At 45.7% G+C, this 23522-nt stretch overlaps 1 protein-coding gene across 1 annotated transcript in view; it reads right to left on the bottom strand.

Moving 5' to 3' along the window:
• LOC124035405 (A disintegrin and metalloproteinase with thrombospondin motifs 17-like) overlaps positions 1–23522 on the bottom strand; it is a 239411-nt gene that overhangs the window by 133457 nt on the left and 82432 nt on the right. Inside the window, exon 7 of the mRNA XM_046348856.1 lies at positions 21771–21814. Coding sequence (XP_046204812.1) covers positions 21771–21814 — 44 coding nt within the window. The remainder of the gene's footprint in view (positions 1–21770; positions 21815–23522) is intronic.

Genomic DNA, 23522 nt, shown 5'->3' with positions numbered 1-23522 from the left:
TGTTAGCAGGCCTGGGATAGTATCATTTAGGAGTATGTGCTGGAGTGTTAGCAGGCCTGGGATAGTATCATTTAGGAGTATGTGGTAGAGTGTTAGCAGCCCTGGGATCGTATCATTTAGGAGTATGTGCTGGAGTGTTAGCAGGCCTGGGATAGTATCATTTAGGAGTATGTGCTGGAGTGTTAGCAGGCCTGGGATAGTATCATTTAGGAGTATGTGGTAGAGTGTTAGCAGCCCTGGGATCGTATCATTTAGGAGTATGTGCTGGAGTGTTAGCAGGCCTGGGATAGTATCATTTAGGAGTATGTGCTGGAGTGTTAGCAGCCCTGGGATCGTATCATTTAGGAGTAGTATGTGGTAGAGTGTTAGCAGCCCTGGGATCGTATCATTTAGGAGTATGTGCTGGAGTGTTAGCAGGCCTGGGATAGTATCATTTAGGAGTATGTGCTGGAGTGTTAGCAGGCCTGGGATAGTATCATTTAGGAGTATGTGCTGGAGTGTTAGCAGGCCTGGGATAGTATCATTTAGGAGTATGTGCTGGAGTGTTAGCAGGCCTGGGATAGTATCATTTAGGAGTATGTGCTGGAGTGTTAGCAGGCCTGGGATAGTATCATTTAGGAGTATGTGCTGGAGTGTTAGCAGGCCTGGGATAGTATCATTTAGGAGTATGTGGTAGAGTGTTAGCAGTCCTGGGATAGTATCATTTAGGAGTATGTGCTGGAGTGTTAGCAGCCCTGGGATAGTATCATTTAGGAGTATGTGCTGGAGTGTTAGCAGGCCTGGGATAGTATCATTTAGGAGTATGTGCTGGAGTGTTAGCAGCCCTGGGATAGTATCATTTAGGAGTATGTGCTGGAGTGTTAGAAGCCCTGGGATAGTATCATTTAGGAGTATGTGCTGGAGTGTTAGCAGCCCTGGGATAGTATCATTTAGGAGTATGTGCTGGAGTGTTAGCAGACCTGGGATAGTATCATTTAGGAGTCTGTGCTGGAGTGTTAGCAGCCCTGGGATAGTATCATTTAGGAGTATGTGCTGGAGTGTTAGAAGCCCTGGGATAGTATGTTCAACATAAAACCTCTTACATCAACAGTACACTTGTTATGCATACTTAAGGACCGTTATGTCATGTAATACATCTTTATGCAATAGAAATGCTTGTGCTAATTGCTTGAGGCTGGTCTAGTGGGTAACGCCGCCTGCAGCACATACAGTATATAACCACAGCATGGGTATGAATCATGTTCTAGTGGGTAACACTGCCTGCAGCACATATATAACTCCATCATGGGTATGAATTCTGGTCTAGTGGGTAACACTGCCTGCAGCACATATATAACTCCAGCATGGGTATGAATTCTGGTCTAGTGGGTAACACTGCCTGCAGCACATATACAACTCCAGCATGGGTATGAATCCTGGTCTAGTGGGTAACACTGCCTGCAGCACATATATAACTCCAGCATGGGTATGAATTCTGGTCTAGTGGGTAACACCACCTGCAGCACATATACAACTCCAGCATGGGTACGAATTCTGGTCCATCTCCCTCGCTCTGTTTCTCATTTCACACTATCCCTGTCTGAAAATACATCTTTCAACAAAGAAATGCTTTTGCTATAACTATTATTAAAAGTGTGGTCAACATTTCACATTTTTCCCTAAAAGAGGTGCTGGCGCTCTGTACCTGTCCTCCTGACCCGGGACACTCAAGTCAACTGTACTAGCTGACAGAACAAGGCCCGATCCCAAATCGACCCCTAAAACCCCATTCACTTGTGGAGATCTGAGAGGATTTGATTAGTATAAGTAATATGTTGAAATTTCCACCTAGCCTATCAGAGGACAAGACGCAGCTACTTCTATACTGCCTACACATGTCAAATCCTCTCAGTGATCTCCAAGTGTAGGGTTTAGGGGTCAATTTGGGACTGAACCCAAGTGTCAAGCCTGCCACTCCATGACCAACAGTTGACTGCAGCTGTCATGGGGAGTGAGGTCACAGTGATGTCACAGCACGATGGATGCTAGTGTTCAAAGCTAACTAGCTCACCAAATCTGCTACACAGACACCAAAATCAGAAAGAGCAAAGGTATGCATGAATACTTCAGATCATTTCTTTCCAATGATGGACAAGAGAGTAAATGCTGGAAAAGAGAATACATTTGCTAAAACATCCAGAATAAAACTGTTTATATCATGATGTACTATATATATACAGTATTACTGAATATTGCGTGATGAAAAATGTATCCTAAATAAGCAGTGTGTTTAGACTACTCTATGTAATTTGGGCAGGTTTCCTGGACTCAGACTAAGCCTAATCCTAGATTAAAATGCACTTTGAATGGAGATTCTCCTTGGAGAATGCTTTTTAGTCTAGGATTACGCCAAATCTATATTCAAGAAACCGACTCTATATGTACTACCTAGTACTTTAAGATTATCACAAGCATTACAGTAGGAGAGTTATCAACAGAACAAAATGCATTCGCACCAATTTAGGATTGACACTATATGCCCAATCCATTTTTACATTTTTTAATGAGATATTACTGGCATGCAGAAATGTTTAAAAATCGGTTTACTCTGTCTTTATATCACAGCAACAAAGGAGTGTCAGAGCGAGTTTAAAACCCAATCAGTCATCCAGCCAGCCATACAGGATGACATCATCACTCAAGTGTGTGTTATATCTTAATGTATCTGTTTGCTCACACACACGTGCACACGCATACACACACACACCTGCTTTCTGTCTACTACTGGAGACTGTCCAGATAGCCTCATTTGAATCCAGTCACGACAACATACATTAAATCATGGACAAGAGAAAGGCTATCAAACCCAGATGGTGCTGTTCTGAAACACACACACACACACACACACACACACACACACACACACACACACACACACACACACACACACACACACACACACACACACACACACACACACACACACACACACACACACACACACACACACACACACACACACACACACACACACACACACACACACACACACACACACATGCACAAAAGCGCTCCAGACATATACGCACACATGCAAAAACTGCACACCAGAACACACACGCATACCCACACATAATATGAGCGTGCATGCACACACCTTACAGGGTGAAAATGGACCTTACAGGGTGAAAACACCAGTCTCACTGTCAACAGTGAAGAGGCGACTCTGGGATGCTGGCCTTCTAGGCAGAGTTACAAAGAAAAAGCCATATCTCAGACTGGCCAATAAAAATAAAAGATTGAGATGAGCAAAAGAACACAGACACTGAACAGAGGAACTCTGCCTAGAAGGGCAGCATCACGGAGTTGCCTCTTCACTATTGACGTTGAGACTGGACAGAGGAACTCTGCCTAGAAGGGCAGCATCACGGAGTTGCCTCTTCACTATTGACGTTGAGACTGGACAGAGGAACTCTGCCTAGAAGGGCAGCATCACGGAGTTGCCTCTTCACTATTGACGTTGAGACTGGACAGAGGAACTCTGCCTAGAAGGGCAGCATCCCAGAGTTGCCTCTTCACTATTTACATTAAGACTGGACAGAGGAACTCTGCCTAGAAGGCCAGCGTCACTGAGTTGCCTCTTCACTGTTGATGTTGAGACTGGACAGAGGAACTCTGCCTTCCCAGAGTCTCTTCACTTGACGTTGAGACTGGACAGAGGAACTCTGCCTAGAAGGCCAGCGTCACGGAGTTGCCTCTTCACTATTGACGTTGAGACTGGACAGAGGAACTCTGCCTAGAAGGGCAGCATCACGGAGTTGCCTCTTCACTATTGACGTTGAGACTGGACAGAGGAACTCTGCCTAGAAGGGCAGCATCCCAGAGTCGCCTCTTCACTGTTGACGTTGAGACTGGACAGAGGAACTCTGCCTAGAAGGGCAGCATCACGGAGTTGCCTCTTCACTATTGACGTTGAGACTAGTGTTTTGTGGGTACTATTTAATGAAGCTGCCAGTTGAGGACTTGTGAGGCATCTGTTTCTCAAACTAGACACACCAATGTACTTTTCCTCTTGCTCAGTTGTGCAATGGGGCCTCCCACTCCTCTTTCTATTCTGGTTAGAGTCAGTTTGCACTGTTATGTGAAGGGAGTAGTACATAGCGTTGTACGAGATCTTCAGGTTCTTGGCAATGAAATAGCCTTAATTTCTCAGAACAAGAATAGACTGACAAGTTTCAGAAGAAAGTTATTTGTTTCTGGCCATTTTGAACCTGTAATCGAACCCAAGAATGCTGATAATCCAGATACTCAACTAGTCTAAAGAAGGCCAGTTGTATTGGTTCTTTAATTAGGACAACAGTTTTCAGCTGTGCTAACATAATTGCAAAAAGGTTTTCTAATGATCAATAAGCCTTTTAAAATGATGAACTTGGATTAGCTAACACAACATGCCTTTGGAACACAGGAGTGATGGTTGCTGATAATGAGCCTCTACACCTATGTAGACATTCCATTTAAAAAATGGCTATTTCCAGCTATAATAGTCATTTACATCATTAACAATGTCTAGACTGTATTTCTGATCAATTTGATGCTATTTTAATGGACAAAAAAAGTGTTTTTCTTTAAAAAACAAGGACATTTCTAAATGACCCCAAACTTTTGAACAGTAGTGTATATGTTTTTGCTGTTTGTTCTTTGTTATAGAGCCAAAAAGATTAGAGAAGTGGTTTCCATCTCCATTTTGTGTAGATAACTCTTTGTGTTGTTGTTTGTTTAGTGTTTTCCAATTTTCCCAGAAGTGGTTAGAGTCTATGGATTCTTCAATTACATTGAGCTGATTTCTGATGTGCTGTTCCTTCTTTTTCCGTAGTGTATTTCTGTATTGTTTTAGTGATTCACCATAGTGAAGGCATAGACTCAGGTTTTCTTGGTCTCTATGTTTGTGGTTAGATAGGGTTTTGCATTCTTCATCAAACCATTTGTAATTGTTGTTCATTTTCTTAGGTTGTCTGCTTGAAATTGTGAGATTTCATTGGGAAGCTGAAAGGTCAAATATACTGTTAGGCTTTCTACTGCCAAGTTTACACCTTCACTATTACAGTGAAATGTTTTGTCCAGGAAGTTGTCTAAAAGGGATTGAATTTGTTGTTGCCTAATTGTTTTTTGGAAGGTATCCACACTACTTTCCTTCCATATATAGCATTTCTTAATGTTATTCAGTTCCTTTGGTTTTGATGCCTCATGACTAATGAGAAAGCTGAGGTGTTGACTTTGGGATCCATTATGCACTGCACACCAACCATTACCACCAGTGGCCTACAGACCAGCTATATTGATGTATCAGAATTACTCATTCCACCGGGTTTACAGCTGTCTGACCTGATTGCCTCCTAATGAAGCATTGGCTTACTAAATATATATCCGTAGCAGTAGCCACCACTTGTGTCTTTACTGACAGACCTAAAGCCATGGTGCATGGGTAGGACCCTACGTTCTTCCTGACCTGGAGACATTCTGAGTCTAAGTCACACAGTCAGGAAAAGATAACAGGGCTATGTGTGAGCCTCTAACGTATACTGGTTCTCCATGGCTGTGCCCAAATGACATCCTATTGCACTACATGTTACAGCATTGGACCAGTAACTGAAAGGTTGCTAGTTTGAATCCCCGAGCCGACAAGGTGAAACATCAGTTGATTCTGCCCTTCAGCAAGGCACTTAACCCTAATTGCTCCAGGGTCACTGTTGATAACGGCAGACCCTGGTCATGACCCCACTCTCCGAGGGTGTCTCATGGGGAGTTGGGATATGCAAGACTTACACCTGAGTATATATTTTTACTTATCCATTTTTTACTGAACACTTATTTTTTTCTTAAAATGCATTGTTGCTTAAGGGCTTGTAAGTAAGCACTTCACTGTGAGGTGTATTTGGCGCATGTGACAAATAACATTTGATTTGAAGAGCCAGAACTGGATGCCAGTGATCTGCAGTCCATCCACAAGGTGCAGTGAGATGGGGATGAGAGCAAGGACAAGAGGCTTATTTGAGAAAATAGTATAATATATTATATTATCAAAGAATTGGGATATAGTTTCTTCTTGATTTGTGAGACAGTGAAAACTTTAGATTGATTTGTGAGAGAGTGAAACCTTTAGCTGACATTTCAAATGTTTTATTTCAGTTTTAAAAAGTTGCAAATGGAAATAGAATGTAAATTATTTTTCGTACTTTGGCGGTGGCTAAACCCAATTTGACATCTCTAACCTGCAAGTAATAATCTCCCTGAAGACTTCTGCCCCTGACCTTCGCTATGCCTGAGAGTCTGGACTCCACAGACATGTCTGTTTTACATTTCTCTGTTCTGTATTCTAGTTTCACGGTCTCTTTCTCGCTCTCCTTTCATTTCTTATTCCACTCGTGCCTGAGGCCCTTTAAGCAGCCTGGTGCAGACAGCCTTGATGCTAAGACACACAGCAGCCTGGTGCAGAAAGCCTTGATGCTAAGACACACAGCAGCCTGGTGCAGACAGCCTTGATGCTACGACACACAGCAGCAGCCTGGTGCAGACAGCCTTGATGCTACGACACACAGCAGCAGCCTGGTGCAGACAGCCTTGATGCTACGACACACAGCAGCCAGACAGAGAGGGACTGACATATTTGCTGTGTCAATGTTTAGAGATGAGCTCTCTCACTCACGCACATGCACGCATGCATGCATGCATGCATGTCCGCCCACACACACACACACACACACACACACACACACACACACACACACACACACACACACACACACACACACACACACACACACACACACACACACACACACACACACACACACACACACACCACTCACACACACTCACACCACACACACACAGACACACACACACACACACACACACACACACACACACACACACACACACACACACACACACACACACACACACACACACACACACACACACACACACACCACACCACTCACACACACACACACACACACACACACACACACACACACACACACACACACACACACACACACACACACACACACACACACACACACACACACACACACACACACACACACACACACACACACACACACACACTCACACACACTCACACCACACACACACACACACACACACACACACACACACACACACACACACACACACACACACACACACACACACACACACACACACACACACACACACACACACACACACACACACACACACACACACAGGGTAGCTCTCTCTTAATGAAATATTAACACAGTCATGTAGGAATGACCACTGTCCTTGGTAGAGATTAACACAGTGATTTAGGAATGACCACTGTCCTTGTTAGAGATTAACACAGTAATGTAGGAATGACCACTGTCCTTGGTAGAGATGAACACAGTAATGTAGGAATGACCACTGTCCTTGGTAGAGATTAACACAGTAATGTAGGAATGACCACTGTCCTTGGTGGAGATGAACACAGTAATGTAGGAATGACCACTGTCCTTGGTAGAGATGAACATAGTAATGTAGGAATGACCACTGGCCTTGGTAGAGATGAACACAGTAATGTAGGAATGACCACTGTCCTTGGTAGAGATGAACACAGTAATGTAGGAATGACCACTGTCCTTGGTAGAGATTAACACAGTCATGTAGGAATGACCACTGTCCTTGGTAGAGATGAACACAATAATGTAGGAATGACCACTGTCCTTGGTAGAGATGAACACAGTAATGTAGGAATGACCATACAGCCTTTGTACTGGAACGGAGATGGCACGGGTTGGTGCTGAAACTAATGACGTCATTTTCAGTTTATAACCTGTGGTAAACTGTATCGTGTTCAGTACTCTCGTGAATAAAGGCTGCTATTTGACTTTAAGACCGGGCTCTGTCGATCTCTATAAAATAAGGGTCATACAAATTCTTATGAATTGACAGAGTGTTTAATTTGAATTGGGAATTAAAAGAGAGGAATTAAATTCCTGCAACACCTCCCCAGTCATAGACTGTTCTCTCTACTACCGCATGGCAAGCAGTACTGGAGTGCCAAGTCAGGACAACAAGGCTTCTCAACAGCTTTTACCCCCAAGCTATAAGACTCCTGAACAGGTAATCAAATGGCTACCCGGACTATTTGCATTGTGTGCCTCCCCCAACCCCTCTTTTTACACTGCTGCTACTCTCTGTTTATCATATATGCATAGTCACTTTAACTATACATTCATGTACATACTACCTCAATTGGGCCGACCAACCAGTGCTCCCGCACATTGGCTAACCGGGCTATCTGTATTGTGTCCTGCCACCCACCACCCGCCAACCCTCTTTTACGCTACTGCTACTCTCTGTTCATCATATATGCATAGTCACTTCAACCATAACTACATGTACATACTACCTCAGTCAGCCTAACTAACCGGTGTCTGTATGTAACCTCGCTACTTCTATAGCCTCGCTACTGTATATAGCCTGTCTTTTTACTGTTGTTTCATTTCTTTACTTACCTATTGTTCACCTAACACCTTTTTTGCACTATTGGTTAGAGCATGAAAGTAAGCATTTATTTCACTGTAAGGTTGTAACCTGTTGTATTCGGCGCACGTGACGAATATACTTTGATTTGATTTGAAATATTATATATTTTTGGGCTTCTTGCGTTCAATTTGCAGTCTACAAATTATTAGAATGATGTTCCGGCCCACTGACCATCGCTCAAGTAGAAATCCGCCTGAATGTAGTTGATGATCACTGATATAGGACAATCTGCCTTGACCTCTCACCTACTGCATATGGGTGCATGTTGTCACTGGTTGAGATGAACACAGTGAATCTAGTTGATCATCCATGCTATAGAAAGACAATGTAAGGATAATGTTGGATCATAAACTTGGACTTAATATATCCAGGTCATATATCATAAAGAAACCGACTAATACCAGGGGATTCATTTAAATGTATAATACTTGAATCCAACTGACTATTCAACCATCTATCAAAGGTTATGCATGATGGCTGAAGAACAAAATAATAATAATGGTACTCACAATATACACTATATAGGGACACCCCTTCAAATGAGTGGATTCAGCTATTTCAGCCACACCCGTTGCTGACAGGTATATAAAATCGAGCACACAGCCATGCAATCTCCATAGACAAACATTGACAGTGAAATGGGCTCACTAAAGAGCTCAGTGACTTTGAACGTGACACCATCATAGAATGCCACCTGTCCAACAAGTCAGTTTGTAAAAATTCTGGTATTGTGAAGTGGAAACATCTAGGAGCAACAGCGGCTCAGTCGCGAAGTGGTAGGCCATACAAACTCACAGAACAAGACCGCCAAGTGCTGAAGTGCGTAAAATAGTGTGTCTTCTTTAAGAGCAATTGGAGGTCACAGAAGGAGAGTTGTATGGCATTGAAGCTCGTCTGGAGGGTTGTTAACACAGTGTCCAATGGCCAAAAGTATACAGAATAGTGTCATCTGCATAGAGATAGATCAGAGACTCACCAGCAGCAAGAGCGACATCATTGATGTATACAAAGAAGAGAGTTGCTCTAAGAATTGAACCCTGTGGCACCCCCATAGAGACTGCCAGAGGCCCGGACAACAGACCCTCCGATTTGACACACTGAACTCTATCAGATAAGTAGTTGGTGAACCAGGTGAGGCAATCATTTGGTCAATGAATACGGCTGCTCAGTATTGTTTCTTATCGATGGCGGTAAAGATATCGTTTAGGACCTTGAGCGTGGCTGAGGTGCACCCATGACCAGCTCTGAAACCAGACTGCTTGGCGGAGAAGGTATTGTGGGATTCGAAATGGTCGGTAATCTGTTTGTTGACTTGGCTTTCGAAGACCTTAGAAAGGCAGGGTAAGATAGATATAGGTCTGTAGCAGTTTGGGTCAAGAGTGTCCCCCCCCCTTTGAAGAGGGGGGATGACCGCAGCTGCTTTCCAATCTTTGGGAATCTCAAACGACACAAAAGAGAGGTTGAACAAGCTAGTAATAGGGGTTGCAACAATTTCGGCAGATAATTTTAGAAAGAAAGGGTCCACATTGTCTAGCCCGGCTGATTTGTAGGGGTCCAGATGTTGCAGCTCTTTCAGAACATCAGCTGACTGGATTTGGGAGAAGGAGAAATGGGTAAGGCTTGGGCGAGTTGCTGTGAGGGGTGCAGTGCTGTTGACCGGGGAAGGGGTAGCCAGGTGAAAAGAATGGCCAGCAGTAGAAAAATGCTTATTGAAATTCTCAATTATAGTGGATTTATCGGTGGTGACAGTGTTTCCTATCTTCAGTGCAGTGGGCAGCTGGGAGGAGGTGTTCTTATTCTCCATGGACTTTAAAGTGTCCCAGAACTTTTTTGAGTTTGTGTTGCAGGAAGCAAATTTCTGCTTTGGCTTTTTCTAACTGCCTGTGTACATTGCCTTGCGAAATATTCGGCCCCCTTGAACTTTGCGAACTTTTGCCACATTTCAGGCTTCAAACATAAAGATATAAAACTGTATTTTTTGTGAAGAATCAACGACAAGTGGGACACAATCATGAAGTGGACCGACATTTATTGGATATTTCAAACTTTTTTAACAAATCAAAAACGTAAAAATTGTGCGTGCAAAATTATTCAGCCCCCTTAAGTTAATACTTTGTAGCGCCACCTTTTGCTGCGATTACAGCTGTAAGTCGCTTGGGGTATGTCTCTATCAGTTTTGCACATCGAGAGACTGAATTTTTTTCCCATTCCTCCTTGCAAAACAGCTCGAGCTCAGTGAGGTTGGATGGAGAGCATTTGTGAACAGCAGTTTTCAGTTCTTTCCACAGATTCTCGATTGGATTCAGGTCTGGACTTTGACTTGGCCATTCTAACACCTGGATATGTTTATTTTTTAACCATTCCATTGTAGATTTTGCTTTATGTTTTGGATCATTGTCTTGTTGGAAGACAAATCTCCGTCCCAGTCTCAGGTCTTTTGCAGACTCCATCAGGTTTTCTTCCAGAATGGTCCTGTATTTGGCTCCATCCATCTTCCCATCAATTTTAACCATCTTCCCTGTCCCTGCAGAAGAAAAGCAGGCCCAAACCATGATGCCGCCACCACCATGTTTGACAGTGGGGATGGTGTGTTCAGGGTGATGGGCTGTGTTGCTTTTACGCCAAACATAACGTTTTGCATTGTTGCCAAAAAGTTCCATTTTGGTTTCATCTGACCAGAGGACCTTCTTCCACATGTTTGGTGTGTCTCCCAGGTGGCTTGTGGCAAACTTTAAACAACAAAAAAAGTTGCATATCACGGGGGCTGTTCGATGCTATGGCAGAACGCCATAGGATGTTTTTGTGTTGGTTAAGGTCTGGAGAGAACCAATGGCTATATCTGTTCCTGGTTCTAAATGTCTTGAATGGGGCGTGCTTATTTAAGATGGTGAGGAAGGCATTTAAAAAACAAATGAACAGGCATCCTCTACTGACGGGATGAGATCAATATCCTTCCAGGATACCCCGGCCAGGTCGATTAGAAAGGCCTGCTCGCTGAAGTGTTTCAGGGAGCATTTGACAGTAAAACGATTTAACAATACGCTAAAGTCCTTCCACAGTGGCCGAATTGTCAGTCTGGATGAACACAGATGCTGCCTTGAATTCTTATATGTTTTCCCCACTGCATTTCAGTTGTACAACCATGCATGCTTACGCGAAGGCTGCAATTATGTGCCTATAATGTCTGTCATCTGCCCCAATTATAGGAAGGAATCTCGGATGGATTTATGCAAATCAAATTTTATTTTGGGGTTTTAATACCCCGAGGCCATGCTTTAAATGGTTGTTTACATGGCAACTTATACATTTAGGAGGGTCAAATCAACTGTAAAGAAATTAATGTACAGAGGAGGAATGTTGTAATGGGCTGACATAATGGCTGCTTAACTATACTAGCTAGAGTAAGTGGCTTGCTAGCTTAGCGTCCAACACATTAGCTAGCATATTCTTGTCAATGTCTAACACTCTTACTTAACACTTATACAGGTCAATTGAACATTTTGAGGCAATCATTGCTGGCAATATCCCCTCAAAACATTGTATGTGTATGGCTTTTGTCTTCAAGAACCTCAGGAGGTTGAAGAAATTTGGCATGGCACCTAAAACCCTCACAAACTTTTACAGATACACAATTGAGAGCTTCCTGTCAGGCTGTATCACCACCTGGTACAGCAACTGCACCACCCATAACTGCAGGGCTCTCCCTCCAGGACACCTACAGCACCCGATGTCACAGGAAGGCCAAAAAGATCATCAAGGACAACAACCACCCGAGCCAACGATGAACAACAACGACTGGCTAGCTGGTTGACCTACAAACCAGCTAAAAGCTTTGCTGATAGTGACACTGTATGTGTGTGTGTGTGTGTGTGTGTGTGTGTGTGTGTGTGTGTGTGTGTGTGTGTGTGTGTGTGTGTGTGTGTGTGTGTGTGTGTGTGTGTGTGTGTGTGTGTGTGTGTGTGTGTGTGTGTGTGTGTGTGTGTGTGTGTGTGTGTGTGTGTGTGTGTGTGAGGTAATGCATGGCTGAGTTTTTTGAGGCTTCAAAGATTCGTCCAAGCCAGCACTTCTGAGGCTAAAGCCCCAGAACAAAGGACATAGATCTGCAGTGTTGTGTTTCTCACTGCACTGGTCACATTAGACTCAGCAGTAACTGTGGAGAGCTGGCTGATCAAATGCTCGGTGTGTTTGTGTGTGTGTGTGTGTGTGTGTGTGTGTGTGTGTGTGTGTGTGTGTGTGTGTGTGTGTGTGTGTGCGTGCGTGCGTGCGTGCGTGCGTGCGTGCGTGCGTGCGTGCGTGCGTGCGTGCGTGTGTGTGTGTGTGCGTGTGTGTGTCTGGCCTCACAACGATGGCTGCCCATCCATCCAGACAGCCTCTAGAGAGGAGCAAAGCCTTATCAGGGATCTAAACACACAAGCACTCCGTTGCACACAGGCAAGTTTATTCTAATGATTTCCACTGAGCTAATTAGTCGTTAGAACATGAAGGGCTTTCCATTGACATGCTGAATCCACTAGTGGGGAGTGGACAAGCACTGTCAGCTCAACACAACCCAACACTATAGCACGTCAATGGAAACACTAGCTAGTGTCTGGGCTGGCTCTGCAGAACTGGGACAGACGGCTTTGTGAGGACTCACTACTGCCTGACCCTACTGCCTTCTCTGCAACCCACACACACACGCGCACACACACGCACACGCACGCACACGCGCACACACACGCACACGCACACACACACACACACACACAATCACCCTGGATTGACCCTGCTGGACTCCATGTAACACACACCAACCAGTTATTGAATGCAACAGTGAATCACTTTTTACACAGGGGCATTGGGTGTTGCATAACTTTTTCACGGCAATGTATACAGTAGTGGTGTTGGTCCTACCTCCCTTACTTTTCTGCTAAACACACAGGCACACACACTAGTAAACAGAACACAGGAAATAGGATGTTGTCACTACCAAGATATTGCTTCAACTACTCTCTCTCGCTCACTCTTGCGCTCTCTCTCTCTCTCTCTCTTCCTTCCCTTCCATCTCTCCCTCACAGAGAGCAGGGGGCCCAGCTGTTTTGATAAGCACCAATAAGACAATAAACACAGGAATCAACCAAACCCAACCCCATTCATCTCTCTCTCTCTCTCTCTCTCTCTCTCTCTCTCTCTCTCTCTCTCTCTCTCTCTCTCTCTCTCTCTCTCTCTCTCTCTCTCTCTCTCTCTCTCTCTCTCTCTCTCGCTATTGCACACACAGACAACAAAGCTGAGAGGGATAGAGGTGGAGAGAGGAAAGAGGCATTGGAGCCTGTGATTATAGTATGGTTCAAAGTGGCACACACACATTCACACATCCATCCACACACACATCCATCCACACACACACATGCTCTTAGAGGAGCACAAAGAGCAGGAGTGTTCTCGTTCAAGTTCCACTAGAGGAAGATTACCTTATGTAGCTAGTAGATTATGGTACAGCATTGTACCTAGCATGAGGTTAGCATAAGGTTTAACCCTTACAGTTATGGTACAGGTTAGGACCAGGCATTCCTTACACACACAAGCTTCCTCACACACACACACACACACACACACACACACACACACACACACACACACACACACACACACACACACACACACACACACACACACACACACACACACACACACACACACACACACACACACACACACACACACACACACACACACACACACACACCTGTAAGGGTTAAACCTTCAATGCCTGGTCCTAACCTGTACCATAACTGTAAGGGTTAAACCTTATGCTAACCTCATGCTAGGTACAATGTTGTACCATAAATCTACTATCTACATTAGGTAATCTTCCTGTAGGGAATTTGAACGAGAACACTCCTGCTCTTTGTGCTACTATGCCATACTATAATCACAGGCTCATAAAAAGCTCTGTTCCGTCTCTCTCCCTCTCCTTCTGCTTCTCTCCACCTCTCTCCCTCTCCTTCTGCTTCTCTCCACCTCCCCCCTCTCCTTCTGCTTCTCTCCACCTCTCCCCTCTCCTTCTGCTTCTCTCCACCTCCCCCCTCTCCTCCTGCTTCTCTCCACCTCTCCCCTCTCATTCTGCTTCTCTCCACCTCTCCCTCTCATTCTCCTTCTCTCCACCTCCCCCTCTCCTCCTGCTTCTCTCCACCTCCCCCTCTCATTCTGCTTCTCTCCACCTCTCTCCCTCTCCTTCTGCTTCTCTCCATCTCTCCCCTCTCCTTCTGCTTCTCTCCACCTCTCCCCTCTCCTCCTGCTTCTCTCCACCTCTCCCCTCTCCTTCTGCTTCTCTCCACCTCTCCCCTCTCATTCTGCTTCTCTCCAACTCCCCCTCTCATTCTGCTTCTCTCAACCTCTCCCCTCTCATTCTGCTTCTCTCCACCTCTCCCCTCTCATTCTGCTTCTCTCCACCTCCCCCTCTCCTTCTGCTTCTCTCTACCTCTCCCCTCTCCTTCTGCTTCTCTCCACCTCTCCCCTCTCATTCTGCTTCTCTCCACCTCTCCCCTCTCATTCTGCTTCTCTCCACCTCCCCCTCTCCTTCTGCTTCTCTCAACCTCTCCCCTCTCATTCTGCTTCTCTCCACCTCTCCCCTCTCATTCTGCTTCTCTCCACCTCCCCCCTCTCCTTCTGCTTCTCTCCACCTCTCTCCCTCTCCTTCTGCTTCTCTCTACCTCTCCCCTCTCCTCCTGCTTCTCTCCACCTCTCCCCTCTCATTCTGCTTCTCTCCACCTCTCCCCTCTCATTCTGCTTCTCTCCACCTCCCCCCTCTCCTTCTGCTTCTCTCTACCTCTCCCCTCTCCTCCTGATTCTCTCCCCCTCTCCTCCTGCTTCTCTCCAGGGAGGGGGAGGGAGGGAGGGAGTTAGTGGAAAGTGAGGGAGGGTAGAATGGGGGTGGATAGAGAACTACTCAGTGTGAACAAACAGACCACATCCATGTCAGAACATGTTGTTGAAAGGAGGAGAGAACCAGCTGAATGAGAAGAGAGGATAACAGACAGAAGAATAGAAGAGAAGAAAGGAGGGATGGAAACAGGTATTTCACTCAGCTAGGGTCGAGAGAGTCAGAGACAGACTAGGGTCACTGACCAGTGTATGTGTAAGTATGTATACAATACAACCGGGGGTGTTGGATGATGTGAGAAGACACACACACACAGTACACACAGTACACACACAGCACACACATTACACACACAGTACACACACACATTACACACACAGTACACACACAGCACAGCACACACACACAGTACACACACAGTACACGAACAGTACACACACACACAGTACACACACAAAGTACACACAGTACACACACAATACACACACAGTACAGTTACTGTTAGATCTTGATCTCAGGAGCTCAAACCATGGCTGCAGGCGAGGAACACACAACAGCAGAAAGTATGAGTGAGCTTCAAAGCAGAGGAAGTCAAAGTTCCTCACACTCACACACCTGCCAGGTGGGGTTATCACTGCACACCACCGAAGGCTTTCAGGGAGATCCTGATCATTAATTACATGAAAAGTTGATACTGGATTTTCCAGGTGAACAAAAAGAGGGCCTACTCTAATTTCATGTATGTGGTAGTAGTGGTAGTAATGGTAGTGAGTAGATGTGGTAGTAGTGGTAGTAATGGTAGTGAGTAGATGTGGTAGTAGTGGTAGTAATGGTAGTGAGTAGATGTGGTAGTAGTGGCAGGGGGTTGTAGTGGTAGGGGGTTGTAGTGGTAGTAATGGTACTAGTGGGTAGAGGTGGTAGGGGGTAGTAGTGGTAGGGGGTAGTAGTGGTAGTAGTGGTAGGGGTAGTAGTGGTAGGGGGGTAGGGGTAGGGGGTAGTAGTGGGAGTAGTGGTAGTAGTGGTAGTAGTGGTAGGGGTTGTAGTGGTAGTAATGGTACTAGTGGGTAGAGGTGGTAGGGGTAGTAGTGGTGGGGGGTAGTAGTGGTAGGGGGTAGTAGTGGTAGGGGTAGAGGTGGTAGGGGGTAGTAGTGGTAAGGGTTAGAGGTGGTAGGGGTAGTAGTGGTAGGGGTAGTAGTGGTAGTAGTGGTAGGGGTAGTAGTGGTAGGGGGTAGGGGGTAGGGGTAGTAGTGGGAGTAGTGGTAGTAGTGGTAGTAGTGGTAATGAGTAGTAGTGGTAGTAGTGGGAGTAGTGGTAGTAGTGGTAATGAGTAGTAGTGGTAGTAGTGGTAGTAGTGGTAATGAGTAGTAGTGGTAGTAGTGGTAATGAGTAGTAGTGGTAGTAGTGGGAGTAGTGGTAGTAGTGGTAATGAGTAGTAGTGGTAGTAGTGGTAGTAGTGGTAATGAGTAGTAGTGGTAGTAGTGGGAGTAGTGGTAGTAGTGGTAGTAGTGGTAATGAGTAGTAGTGGTAGTAGTGGTAGTAGTGGTAATGAGTAGTAGTGGTAGTAGTGGTAATGAGTAGTAGTGGTAGTAGTGGTAGTAGTGGTAATGAGTAGTAGTGGTAGTAGTGGTAATGAGTAGTAGTGGTAGTAGTGGTAGTAGTGGTAGTAGTGGTAGTAGTGGTAATGAGTAGTAGTGGTAGTAGTGGTAATGAGTAGTAGTGGTAGTAGTGGGAGTAGTGGTAGTAGTGGTAATGAGTAGTAGTGGTAGTAGTGGGAGTAGTGGTAGTAGTGGTAATGAGTAGTAGTGGTAGTAGTGGTAATGAGTAGTAGTGGTAGTAGTGGTAATGAGTAGTAGTGGTAGTAGTGGTAGTAGTGGTAATGAGTAGTAGTGGTAGTAGTGGTAGTAGTGGCAGGGGTTGTAGTGGTAGGGGTTGTAGTGGTAGTAATGGTAGTGAGTAGTAGTGGTAGTAGTGGTAGTAGTGGTAGTAGTGGTAGGGGTTGTAGTGGTAGTAATGGTACTAGTGGTAGGGGTAGTAGTGGTAGTGGGTAGTAGTGGTAGGTGGTAGAGGTGGTAGGGGTAGTAGTGGTAGGGGGTAGTAGTGGTAGGGGTAGTAGTGGCAGGGGTAGAGGTGGTAAGGGTTAGAGGTGGTAGGGGTAGTAGTGGTAGGGGTAGTAGTGGTAGTAGTGGTAGGGGTAGTAGTGGTAGGGCGTAGTAGTGGAGGTAGTGGTAGTAGTGGTAGGGGTAGAGGTGGTAGGGGGTAGTAATGGTAGGGGGTAGTAGTGATAGTAGTGGTAGGGGGTAGAGGTGGTAGGGGGTAGTAGTGGTAGGGGTAGTAGTGGTAAGGGTTAGAGTTGGTAGGGGTAGTAGTGGTAGGGGGTAGTAGTGGTAGGGCGTAGTAGTGGAGGTAGTGGTAGTAGTGGTAGTAGTGGTAGGGGTAGAGGTGGTAGGGGGTAGTAATGGTAGGGGATAGTAGTGATAGTAGTGGTAGTAGTGGTAGGGGATGGTAGTGTTAGGGGGTAGTAGTGGTAGTGGTGGTAAGGGATAGTAGTGGTAGTAGTGGTAGGGGATAGTAGTGGTAGTAATGGTAGTAGTGGTAGGGGAGTAGTGGTAGGGGACAGTAGTGGTAGGGGGTAGTAGTGGTAGTGCTGGTAGTAGTGGTAGGTGGTAGAGGTGGTAGGGGTAGTAGTGGTAGGGGGTAGTAATGGTAGGGGTAGTAGTGGAGGTAGTGGTAGTAGTCATAGTAGTGGTAGGGGTAGAGGTGGTAGGGGTAGTAGTGGAGGTAGTGGTAGTAGTGATAGTAGTGGTAGGGGGTAGAGGTGGTAGGGGTAGTAGTGGTAGGGGATAGTAGTGATAGTAGTGGTAGTAGTGGTAGGGGATGGTAGTGTTAGGGGTAGTAGTGGTAGTGGTGGTAAGGGATAGTAGTGGTAGTAGTGGTAGGGGATAGTAGTGGTAGTAATGGTAGTAGTGGTAGGGAGAGTAGTGGTAGTGCTGGTAGTAGTGGTAGGTGGTAGAGGTGGTAGGGGTAGTAGTGGTAGGGGTAGAGGTGGTAGGGGGTAGTAGTGGTAGTACTGGTAGGGGGTAGTAGTGGTAGTAGTGGTAGGGGTAGTAGTGGTAGTAGTGGGAGTAGTGGTAGTAGTGGTAATGAGTAGTAGTGGTAGTAGTGGTAGTAGTGGTAATGAGTAGTAGTGGTAGTAGTGGGAGTAGTGGTAGTAGTGGTAGTAGTGGTAATGAGTAGTAGTGGTAGTAGTGGTAGTAGTGGTAATGAGTAGTAGTGGTAGTAGTGGTAGTAGTGGTAATGAGTAGTAGTGGTAGTAGTGGTAATGAGTAGTAGTGGTAGTAGTGGGAGTAGTGGTAGTAGTGGTAATGAGTAGTAGTGGTAGTAGTGGTAGTAGTGGTAATGAGTAGTAGTGGTAGTAGTGGGAGTAGTGGTAGTAGTGGTAGTAGTGGTAATGAGTAGTAGTGGTAGTAGTGGTAGTAGTGGTAATGAGTAGTAGTGGTAGTAGTGGTAATGAGTAGTAGTGGTAGTAGTGGTAGTAGTGGTAATGAGTAGTAGTGGTAGTAGTGGTAATGAGTAGTAGTGGTAGTAGTGGTAGTAGTGGTAGTAGTGGTAGTAGTGGTAATGAGTAGTAGTGGTAGTAGTGGTAATGAGTAGTAGTGGTAGTAGTGGGAGTAGTGGTAGTAGTGGTAATGAGTAGTAGTGGTAGTAGTGGGAGTAGTGGTAGTAGTGGTAATGAGTAGTAGTGGTAGTAGTGGTAATGAGTAGTAGTGGTAGTAGTGGTAATGAGTAGTAGTGGTAGTAGTAGTAGTAGTGGTAATGAGTAGTAGTGGTAGTAGTGGTAGTAGTGGCAGGGGTTGTAGTGGTAGGGGTTGTAGTGGTAGTAATGGTAGTGAGTAGTAGTGGTAGTAGTGGTAGTAGTGGTAGTAGTGGTAGGGGTTGTAGTGGTAGTAATGGTACTAGTGGTAGGGGTAGTAGTGGTAGTGGGTAGTAGTGGTAGGTGGTAGAGGTGGTAGGGGGTAGTAGTGGTAGGGGGTAGTAGTGGTAGGGGTAGTAGTGGCAGGGGGTAGAGGTGGTAAGGGTTAGAGGTGGTAGGGGGTAGTAGTGGTAGGGGGTAGTAGTGGTAGTAGTGGTAGGGGGTAGTAGTGGTAGGGCGTAGTAGTGGAGGTAGTGGTAGTAGTGGTAGGGGGTAGAGGTGGTAGGGGTAGTAATGGTAGGGGGTAGTAGTGATAGTAGTGGTAGGGGTAGAGGTGGTAGGGGGTAGTAGTGGTAGGGGTAGTAGTGGTAAGGGTTAGAGTTGGTAGGGGTAGTAGTGGTAGGGGTAGTAGTGGTAGGGCGTAGTAGTGGAGGTAGTGGTAGTAGTGGTAGTAGTGGTAGGGGGTAGAGGTGGTAGGGGGTAGTAATGGTAGGGGATAGTAGTGATAGTAGTGGTAGTAGTGGTAGGGGATGGTAGTGTTAGGGGGTAGTAGTGGTAGTGGTGGTAAGGGATAGTAGTGGTAGTAGTGGTAGGGGATAGTAGTGGTAGTAATGGTAGTAGTGGTAGGGGGAGTAGTGGTAGGGGACAGTAGTGGTAGGGGTAGTAGTGGTAGTGCTGGTAGTAGTGGTAGGTGGTAGAGGTGGTAGGGGTAGTAGTGGTAGGGGGTAGTAATGGTAGGGGGTAGTAGTGGAGGTAGTGGTAGTAGTCATAGTAGTGGTAGGGGGTAGAGGTGGTAGGGGGTAGTAGTGGAGGTAGTGGTAGTAGTGATAGTAGTGGTAGGGGGTAGAGGTGGTAGGGGTAGTAGTGGTAGGGGATAGTAGTGATAGTAGTGGTAGTAGTGGTAGGGGATGGTAGTGTTAGGGGTAGTAGTGGTAGTGGTGGTAAGGGATAGTAGTGGTAGTAGTGGTAGGGGATAGTAGTGGTAGTAATGGTAGTAGTGGTAGGGGAGTAGTGGTAGTGCTGGTAGTAGTGGTAGGTGGTAGAGGTGGTAGGGGTAGTAGTGGTAGGGGTAGAGGTGGTAGGGGTAGTAGTGGTAGTACTGGTAGGGGGTAGTAGTGGTAGTAGTGGTAGGGGGTAGTAGTGGTAGGGGTAGTAGTGGTAGGGGTAGAGGTGGTAGGGGGTAGTAGTGGTAGAGGGTAGAGGTGGTAGGGGTAGTAGTGGTAGTAGTGGTAGGTGGTAGAGGTGGTAGGGGTAGTAGTGGTAGAGGGTAGAGGTGGTAGGGGGTAGTAGTGGTAGTACTGGTAGGGGTAGTAGTGGTAGTACTGGTAGGGGTAGTAGTGGTAGGGGTAGTAGTGGTAGGGGGTAGTAGTGGTAGTGCTGGTAGTAGTGGTAGGTGGTAGAGGTGGTAGGGGGTAGTAGTGGTAGGGGGTAGAGGTGGTAGGGGGTAGTAGTGGTAGTAGTGGGGGAGAGACAGACAGATTACAGTTATAGTGGGGGGAGAGACAGACAGATTACAGTTATAGTGGGGGGGAGACAGACATATTACAGTTATAGTGGGGCAGAGAGACAGGCAGATTACAGTTATAGTGGGGTGGAGAGACAGACAGATTACAGTTATAGTGGGGTGGAGAGACAGACAGATTACAGTTATAGTGGGGCGGAGAGACAGACAGATTACAGTTAGAGTGGGGCGGAGAGACAGGCAGATTACAGTTAGAGTGGGGTGGAGAGACAGACAGATTACAGTTATAGTGGGGTGGAGAGACAGACAGATTACAGTTATAGTGGGGTGGAGAGACAGACAGATTACTGTTTTAGTGGGGTGGAGAGACAGACAGATTACAGTTATAGTGGGGTGGAGAGACAGACAGATTACAGTTACAGTGGGGTGAAGAGACAGACAGATTACAGTTATAGTGGGGTGGAGAGACAGACAGATTACAGTTATAGTGGGGTGGAGAGACGGGCAGATTACAGCAGGGTCTCATCTGCAGTACCTGTGTGGTCTTATCTCCAAAGTGTGTGCGTGTGTCAGAGAGTGTAAGTGTGTGTGTGTGTCCGCATGCATGTGCGTTTGTGTGTGTGTGTGTGTGTGTGTGTGTGTGTGTGTGTGTGTGTGTGTGTGTGTGTGTGTGTGTGTGTGTGTGTGTGTGTGTGTGTGTGTGTGTGTGTGTGTGTGTGTGTGTGTGTGTGTGTGTGTGTGTGTGTGCTTGAGAGGTTTTTACAGACCAGGCGGGTTGAAATGTCACCTGCTTCTCTTTTCAGGGGACAGCGATGTCAGAGGTCAACAAGGGCCACCGACAGACTATTTCAATACACACACACACACACACACACACACACACACACACACACACACACACACACACACACACACACACACACACACACACACACACACACACACACACACACACACACACACACACACGTGTGATTCCTCACCCACTGTGTCACAGGGCTGGTCTTTGTGCACGCAGAAGTCAGTCCTGCAACGAGAAGAACAATATTAGTTCAGTCCACCTGACCTCATCCTGCAATGCTACTGTGTTGATAAGGGTGTAGAGTGAAGTGTCCAATGCTACTGTGTTGATAAGGGTGTAGGGTGAAGTGTCCAATGCTACTGTGTTGATAAGGGTGTAGGGTGAAGTGTCCAATGCTACTGTGTTGATAAGGGTGTAGGGTGAAGTGTCCAATGCTACTGTGTTGATAAGGGTGTAGGGTGAAGTTTCCAATGCTACTGTGTTGATAAGGGTGTAGGGTGAAGTTTCCAATGCTACTGTGTTGATAAGGGTGTAGGGTGAAGTGTCCAATGCTACTGTGTTGATAAGGGTGTAGGGTGAAGTGTCCAATGCTACTGTGTTGATAAGGGTGTAGGGTGAAGTTTCCAATGCTACTGTGTTGATAAGGGTGTAGGGTGAAGTTTCCAATGCTACTGTGTTGATAAGGGTGTAGGGTGAAGTTTCCAATGCTACTGTGTTGATAAGGGTGTAGGGTGAAGTTTCCAATGCTACTGTGTTGATAAGGGTGTAGGGTGAAGTTTCCAATGCTACTGTGTTGATAAGGGTGTAGGGTGAAGTGTCCAATGCTACTGTGTTGATAAGGGTGTAGGGTGAAGTTTCCAATGCTACTGTGTTGATAAGGGTGTAGGGTGAAGTTTCCAATGCTACTGTGTTGATAAGGGTGTAGGGTGAAGTTTCCAATGCTACTGTGTTGATAAGGGTGTAGGGTGAAGTTTCCAATGCTACTGTGTTGATAAGGGTGTAGGGTGAAGTGTCCAATGCTACTGTGTTGATAAGGGTGTAGGGTGAAGTTTCCAATGCTACTGTGTTGATAAGGGTGTAGGGTGAAGTGTCCAATGCTACTGTGTTGATAAGGGTGTAGGGTGAAGTGTCCAATGCTACTGTGTTGATAAGGGTGCATGGTGAAGTTTCCAATGCTACTGTGTTGATAAGGGTGCATGGTGAAGTTTCCAATGCTACTGTGTTGATAAGGGTGCAGGGTGAAGTGTCCAATGCTACTGTGTTGATAAGGGTGTAGGGTGAAGTGTCCAATGCTACTGTGTTGATAAAGGTGTAGGGTGAAGTGTCCAATGCTACTGTGTTGATAAGGGTGTAGGGTGAAGTGTCCAATGCTACTGTGTTGATAAGGGTGTAGGGTGAAGTGTCCAATGCTACTGTGTTGATAAGGGTGTAGGGTGAAGTGTCCAATGCTACTGTGTTGATAAGGGTGCATGGTGAAGTTTCCAATGCTACTGTGTTGATAAGGGTGTAGGGTGAAGTTTCCCATGGATGCTGATCTGGGTCAATTGAACATTTTCCACACGTATGTTAAAGCATGTACAATACAATGTCATTTATTTAGATTTCTTCAAACATATTTTGTGTTTGTGTTTCTCTTATCAACACTAAGATTCCCTTAGGGATAGATCTAGGATCAGCTTCCCCTCCCCAATCCGAACCTTAAACATTTTAATTGGGCCTATTAGTTCAATCCACCAGTTGAATCTTCACTTCCACTTCCATTGCATCTTCACTTAGTCTCCCACTGACATCAATTCATGACCAAGTGAAAAAAATGACTTAAGTGTAAATGTTAACTGCCATTTGCTGTCAACGTTACACCAGAATAGTGCTACATAGAGGGGTTCATGTACAATGCACCCTGAATGTGTTCTCTCTAATCTATGTACTGTAG

This window comes from Oncorhynchus gorbuscha, linkage group LG05 (assembly GCF_021184085.1).
Source record: "Oncorhynchus gorbuscha isolate QuinsamMale2020 ecotype Even-year linkage group LG05, OgorEven_v1.0, whole genome shotgun sequence".
In the NCBI taxonomy this organism is placed as follows: domain Eukaryota; kingdom Metazoa; phylum Chordata; class Actinopteri; order Salmoniformes; family Salmonidae; genus Oncorhynchus; species Oncorhynchus gorbuscha.
The sequence above is the reverse complement of the archived record's forward strand: the minus strand, read 5'-3'. Positions and strand labels throughout refer to the sequence as shown.